The sequence below is a fragment of the Dipodomys ordii genome, unplaced genomic scaffold (genome assembly GCF_000151885.1).
Source record: "Dipodomys ordii isolate 6190 unplaced genomic scaffold, Dord_2.0 Scaffold28, whole genome shotgun sequence".
Taxonomy (NCBI): Eukaryota; Metazoa; Chordata; class Mammalia; order Rodentia; family Heteromyidae; genus Dipodomys; species Dipodomys ordii.
In genome coordinates, this window is record NW_012267244.1 from 9,590,953 (window position 1) to 9,598,322 (window position 7,370).

The 7,370-nt window shown below is 39.8% G+C and overlaps 1 protein-coding gene across 1 annotated transcript in view; it reads left to right on the forward strand.

Annotated features, from left to right (window-relative positions):
* The first annotated feature begins 2,547 nt into the window (after positions 1–2,547).
* The window catches only part of Serinc5 (serine incorporator 5), a 32,396-nt gene continuing 27,573 nt past the window's right edge, over positions 2,548–7,370 (forward strand). Inside the window, exons 1-4 of the mRNA XM_013015815.1 lie at positions 2,548–2,609; positions 2,972–3,017; positions 5,171–5,349; positions 5,858–5,940. Coding sequence (XP_012871269.1) covers positions 2,548–2,609; positions 2,972–3,017; positions 5,171–5,349; positions 5,858–5,940 — 370 coding nt within the window. The remainder of the gene's footprint in view (positions 2,610–2,971; positions 3,018–5,170; positions 5,350–5,857; positions 5,941–7,370) is intronic.

Here is a 7,370-nt window from a genome sequence, read left to right on the forward strand (position 1 = left end):
GCTGGTTAAATTGGAGATAAGTATCTTACAGGGGCTTTCCTGCCATGGCTGGCTTTGAACTATGATCCTCAGCTCTCAGCCTCCTGAGTAGCTAGGATTACAGGTGTGAGCCACTAGTGCATGGCCTCTTTTTATGGATACATGATAGACTTTTCTCCTTAAAGGGAAATGTCCAGGTACCTAAGCAAAAGGGATGTGAGTACTTGTTGTTATCATTTTAAAATAACTTTCAGGTCCCACAAAAGGCTTCAAGGATGCTCACTCGCTGGGAACTGGACCTGCATGTTCATTCTATCCAGGGGCTGGTGGAGGCTGACTCATTTTTTCCCCCATGTCACAGCTCTTATTCACTATTAAATGGACATCACTATCAGAGAGCCTAGAATGACAGAGAAAACACTACCTTGGGAAACTAGTAGAATATCATTAAGGAGACTGGGAGTGGCTTACCAGAGATTCTTTTGAACTGAGAGATGATTAAATAATTTGCAAATCTCGTTCTTCTAGTTTCTGTGAGTTTCATTTATTGCTCATGCTGAGCTGCCCAAAGCATTCTCAGCAACTGGGTTTCATTCCCTGCTCTAGAAATGTAAAACTAATTTGTTTTACTTGTATCATGTTTTCATCTCTCAAATCAGGATATCCCAGAACCACAATCATCTTCCTTGCCATTTCTGTAAATGCTACTCACATCTGTACATTTTCCAAGTGGGCAACATCTGGTCCTCTGGCCAATTAGACCAAAAGGCCTTTCTGTAGTTGTCACCTTACTATTTCTTGATATGTATTTGCTCCCAAATGAAGTTATTGGGGGCAGGGAGGGAGAGGGTCATTGCTAGCATCTCTCCTTTGTTGGCAGAGTCATGTATCACGTAGAGCTTCTTCTAGCTTCCTTCTCCTTGAGCTTAATACTTATGTTCATGATTGGAAATGTTTCACGAAGTGACTATATTAGTAAAAGTGAATTGTTCTTGTGTTTTGTTTTTGTTTTTTAATTCTGTTATGGAGGGGGGAATTGAAACTCAGTTTTTCTCCTCTTCCTATCCCCCCTCCCCCAGTATTTGAGATTAAACCCCAGGCCTAGCATGTACTAGGTGAGTACAGCCCTTAGTATTTTGAGACAGGCTTTTAGTACATAGCCCAGACTGGCCTTGAATTGTCTCAAGTGCTGATATTACAAGCCTATACTACCACATGTGGCTGGAACTCATTTCTTTCTTTCTTTTCTTTCTTTCTTTCTTTCTTTCTTTCTTTCTTTCTTTCTTTCTTTCTTTCTTTCTTTCTTTCTTTCTTTCTTTCTTTCTTTCTTTCTTTCTTTCTTTCTTTCTTTTTTTGTCGGTCATGGGGCTTTAACTCTGGGCCTCAGCATTGTCCCCTAGCTCTGTAGTTCAAGGCTAGTGCTCTACCACTTGAGCCATGGCACCACTTCCTGTTTTATGGTAGTTAATTGGAGGTAAGAGTCTCATGGACTTTACTGCCTGGGTTGCCTTTGAACTGAGATCCTCAAATATCTGCTTCCTGATTAGCTAAGATTACAAGCATGAGCTACTGGCCCACAGCTAGAACTCATTTCTTATTGAAGAGTACCACGGAAGGATTTGCCTTATTTGAAGTTAATTTGTAGGAATTGGTTGGTAAAGTGACTAGAGCATCTAATGAGTTCTAAGATGCTTGGTTACCTCCCAGATTTAGACTGAAGTACAGCCATAAGTCAGTGATTTAGACAATGAGTCTGACTCCATCCCCTGAAAGTTCTTTTTACTTATTGAATAATGCTTTAGAATTAAGTAAATAAGCTTAATGATTACTGTGAGTTTTGGAAATTGGGGTAAGCATGTCACAAAGTTTATCTGACATCATTCTTATTGAAACTCTATGAGATCACTTCGTTTTATAGATGGGGAAATTGAGACAAGGGGGAGATAGGACTTACCCAAGTGAGCAATGAAGTCAGGATTGGAAGTCCACATGAACTATTTATTCTTACTTGGTTTGTGGCTTAGAGTTGGATACTGTGAAGGATGGGAGAAAAAATAGTTTTCAGAGGCTGAGCAGAAACCACATAGACTCAGTGTTTGAGCCTGGCTAACCCTCCATGTCCTCACATGCCCAGACTAGACTTAAGAGGCAACACCCTTGTGTGTAGAATCTGTCTCTGATGTATGTTTTCTTTCTTCAAAACTGAGTTGGAGTTTGGAACAGCAAATATTTAATCAGAACAAATTCCTCTTGCTAAAATATCCTTTTGGCTTGCTCAACTTGGAAGTTTGTTTTTTCTTTGCCTAAAAATACTTACCACTCACTAAGTGAAAGCTAAATGGTGCTAGGTCACCTACAAAGCATAAAAGATACTTGATTAGTATTAGGAGAAAGGTGTTATTTGCCTTCTTTATTAGGATGAAGTGTGCAATGCCACATGATTGCCCTTTGATGAGCCTGTCTGGGCGCAGACAGAGATGGACTGGAGCAATCAAGGGAGGGGTATCCTGGGAATGGTGGCACAGAAGCTGATGTGTAGGGGGAAAAAAGGAGAGCAGGGTTGGGAGTATGAAGGGGGAAAAAGAAGATAAGGTGAAAAATGGGCTACTGGTGATGGACGAGGTACCAAGGTGAATATATTAGAGTGGAGTGATAAGGTTCCTGATCAAGGACCGAGGCTGACACAAAGCAAAAGATAAGCAAAGCTTTTATTTTGCTCCAAGCAGCGAGAATTAAACTGACTGGTCAGGGCTGTCTCTATGGAGAGAGCGACCCCTCCCAGTCTTATAGGCTATCTTTTATAGGGCAAAACCACAAATCATAAACTAACTAATCATTAACTCTTATTGGTTAAAACAGGAGGGTTACATATGTGCTTTTTACTGATTGAACACCTCCACCTGGCCTGTCTCAACCTTGCTTTTTGGCTTCGTCTCTGGGAGCTGGCCATTTTTTGGAAATTGTTTTTCTTTCTTTCTTTTTTCTCTTACAGACAGCGTCAGCTTGCCCTTACTGCACAAACAGCAGATGCGGGCAAGGTCAGCTCGTGCTTATACTTTACAAACTAGATGGCTGCTTATACAAAATGGAGTTACTTTGGCTAAACTGGTCCTGACATTCCCCCCATATCTTTGAAACTGAGTCAAGTTCCTTGACTCTTTAGCCAATTTTGTCCTCCTGTTGTAGGGGGTTATATTGAGCCTGTAGGACTAACATTTTTACTGCTCCAATTTTCTTTTGTACAAATGACATTAAGGCATTTATAATATGGGGGCCAAAAGCAACATTAGTAATAATAGGACCAGGGGTCCTGCTATTGCTGATATTAGGGATGTCATCCTTGGGGACCAGCTGAATAGGCTTTCATACCATCCTTGAGAGTTTTTGCGCCATTGTTTGCGTTTATCTAGTCTCCTTTTGATAGCTGCCAGACTGTTTTTGATGACCCCCCATATGATTTACCCAAAAACAGCATTTTGACCAGATCATGGCATCTGTGAATACCCTGTTCCAAGACACATCACTTCTTTGGCAGCTATAATAATCCAAGAGGAATCTCTTATCTATCTTCTCCAACCAGGAAAGCACAGGTTGCATGTGGGCACTGGGATGGAAGGCAGCTGGTGTGTTCTGTTGGACAGCCTTGCAAGCCTGTTTTACTACAGTGGGTCTAAAGTAGGGTCAAAATAGAACCTCGCAAATGCTGAGCTGAGCTTTGGATCACTGGTCTGTACTTCTAACACTTGTGATAGGTCTGATGTTGTTACTGTAGAAACTGATCATTCACTTCTCTGGACCCTGACTATCAAAACTAACCTACTGGCTGGAGTCCATCAGTACCATACCTTATCTGCCAAAGGCTTATTGCTCAACACAAACAATTGATCTGGATTCGCAGAAATCAAAACTTCTCTATGGGATGGCACCCAGTTTTGTTTGTTTTTGTTTTTTGCCAGTACTAGGGCTGGAACTCAGGGCCTGGGCCTCTCCCTGAGATTCATTTGCTCTACCACTTGAGCCACAATGCCACCTCCAACCTTTCCTGTTTATGTGGTATGGAGAAAACAAACCCAGGGCTTCATGCATGGTAGGCCCTGGGCCACATTCCCCCCCAGCCACCCAGTTTTAAAGATGATAAGATCCTAGGATAGAGCTCAGTGGTAGATAGAGTACTTGCCTAGCATGCCTAGTCTTAGGTTTGAACCCTAGCACTGAATAAAAATTAATAATAATAAAAAATAAATTTAAAAATTTTTTGTTAAAAAAGTCTGAGTCATCTTCCTTATTACAGAGATTAGCCTTGGGTTAAATAAGGAGAATAGGAGTCCTTAAAGAGGACTTTCGGATTGGTGATTCTCCTTTCTGTTTCCTATAAGGCCAGGATGCTAAAATTTTGTGCTCCTTCCTTATTTCCTTCTTTTATAGTCCCTGCTGCCATTTCATTGTTTTCATTTATCAGCTTATTCTGCCATCTGCAAAATATGTAGGTCAAAATTCCCCATCCTGGTACTATCGTGTTCCACTAGCAATGCTGATGTACATCCAAGCAAGATTCTAGTTTTCAGCCTTTAAATTGGATATTCACACTGGCAATTTCAGATATCACTGGAGGGAGTAAATTCCACAAGTTTAGTTGAAATTGTATAAGATATTCTATCCCTTCCTCCTCCACCAAGTTCTCTGTCTGTACTTAGGATCCAATCCAGAAACTCATACATGGTAGACAAATACCCTACTTCTCAGCCCAAATCTTTTTATTTTAAAAAGTCATTAGTAGTATATCTACTATATGTAGTACTATGTGAATATATATGTATGTGCATTTATGTGTGTATGTGTGTGTGTATATATATGTACTTATATTACACATATGTTTAAAGATTGAGAGGGGGAAAAATGGGAGAGAGTGAGGGAAAGGGCAACATTGTCCAGAAAGAAATGTACTCTATACCTGACTTTAGTAACTGTAATCCCCCTATACATCATCTTTATAATGACAATTTAAGATCAGATTGAGAGAAAGATTAAGAAAAGGTCTTTAGAAGATAGATTTTCATCTCGGTCTGTTTCATTGTGCACACAGTGAGTTTCCATGGTGGATTCTGACTTCAGGCTGAATGAAGACTCATAACAGTTGGTCGGTCTCTAATCCAGTTATAACAGACACTCCTTCAACTTTATTTTTCTATAGATTCCTTTCTTTGAAGATTTTTGTAAAGGCATCAAAGCTGGTGACACTTGTGAGAAGCTGGTGGGGTATTCTGCCGTGTATAGAGTTTGTTTTGGAATGGCTTGTTTCTTCTTTGTCTTCTGCCTAATCACCCTGAAAATCAACACCAGCAAAGGCTGCAGAGCCCATATTCACAATGGGTAAGTTATCTGTTCTGTTTCATGGAGATTGTCTTCTCCATTACATTCCACTCATCAAATCTCAACTGCTCCTCCTCCAGTTAAAATTGTTCTTACTGATTTAGGGAAAGGTGGAGTTGGGCCTAAGAAGCATGCTTATTTGGCTTATGACCTATAGTGCTATTGTAATACCCGGTACCATAAGGAGAAATCTGTCAGAGACCAAGTATTTATTTCTTGCACCAAGATCTTCCTGGTGCCACCCTCCCCCCTTCCCATCTCCCTTTGTGTCATTTTCACCTCTGCAGTGAACTGGAGTTTTGTGTAATTAGAGGTCAAAGTAAGTGTGCCTAATTGTGGGAAAAGGCATTCTGCAGTCATGTAATTACTTCCCCTCCATTTGGAGAGCACACTAGCAATGGCAGAATCATGGGTTGACATGCTACCGTACAAGCTTTTTTTGTTCTTATTTGAATATCATTTGAATACATTTCCTTTTTTTTCTCTCTCTCTCTTCTTTCTTTCTCAGCTTTTGGTTCTTTAAGCTTCTGCTTCTGGGAGCCATGTGCTCAGGAGCATTCTTCATTCCAGATCAGGAGACCTTTCTGAATGGTAAATATACATTGGGTATTCAGAGATACTTGTTTATTTTGTTTTATCCATCTTGTGTAACTGTTCAGAGCTGTAGCTGGGCGACTTTGATATTGTTAATTACTTTCAGTGGCTTAAAAGAATTCTCCCATTTACTTGCATATACTCCTCTCTTTTACTCTCCCTTAGCCCAGGCAACCTGTGAAAGTTCCTTCGGTTACTCTTATTAGCTGAAGAATTGAAATGATAATTTTAATGTTATTGGCCTGAAGGGAAAATGAACTTTAAAATGTGCTTGAAAACTAGTCAAGGAGAGACATGGTTCATTCTAAACAGGAAACCATAGTTGTTTGTTTGTTTGTTTTAACAAAACTTTCTTTGTTGTTGTTATTGTTGTTTTTGTCATGGGACTTGAACACTGGACCTGAGTGCTGTCCCTGAGCTCTTCAGCTCAACGTGAGTGCTCTACCACTTGAGCCACAGCACCACTTCCAGTTTTCTGGTGGTTTTATTGGAGATAAGAGTCTCACACCCTTTCCTGCCTGCCTGGGCTGGCTTTGAACCATGATCCTCAGATCTCAGCCTCTTGAGTAACTAGGATTACAGGCATGAGCCACTGGTGCCTGGCTCAAAATTTTCTTTATGTGAAGGTCTATAACATAAATTTTATTCCTTTCTGCTAGAACTCATAAGGTTCATTTAATATGAAGACTTTTGTCATAGCTAAAACAGGGCCTCCTTATTCTTTGATCTCAGGAAAGAGGGGAACCTGATTTCAATATTTAACAATGTTCTGTTCAACACCAAAGGACTTACTTTCCTAATTAAAATAGTGAAAACCCACTGCCAAATGATAAGGAGCAGCCATATTCCCTCAGATGGTTATATATGAGGGTCCAGCTAAAATTTTAGGATGATACTAGCTTTTCAATAAGCTTATTTTAAAATTTATTTTATTTTTATTAGCATATACTAACTGCACAAAGTAGTAGGTTTCATTGTTTTTTCATTACATGCATATAATGTCTCTATGTAACGTTGATTATATTCTCATATACTTCTTAAGAATATTTTATTCAAGACAGACATGATGGTTGCATACCTGTAATCCTCACACTCAGGAAAGCAAGAAGATAATTTCTAGATTAGTCTGAGATAATAAAGACCTGCCTTCCCCTCCAAAAAAGGAAAGAGAAACAATTATGTTCTGTCAAGTCTTACTTTTACCTATTACTATTAATTTTTGCTATTCTCCACTAAAGTCCTTTTATGTGTATTTAGGGTAGTTTATTTAGAATGAGAAGAGACTTAGAAGTCCTCAGCTTCACTTTGTGATTTTTTTTTTTTTTTTTTTTTGTCGGTTGTGGGGCTTGAACTCTGGGCCTGGGCGCTGTCCCTCAGCTCTTCAGCTCAAGGCAAGCGCTCTACCACTTGAGCTACAGCGCCACTTC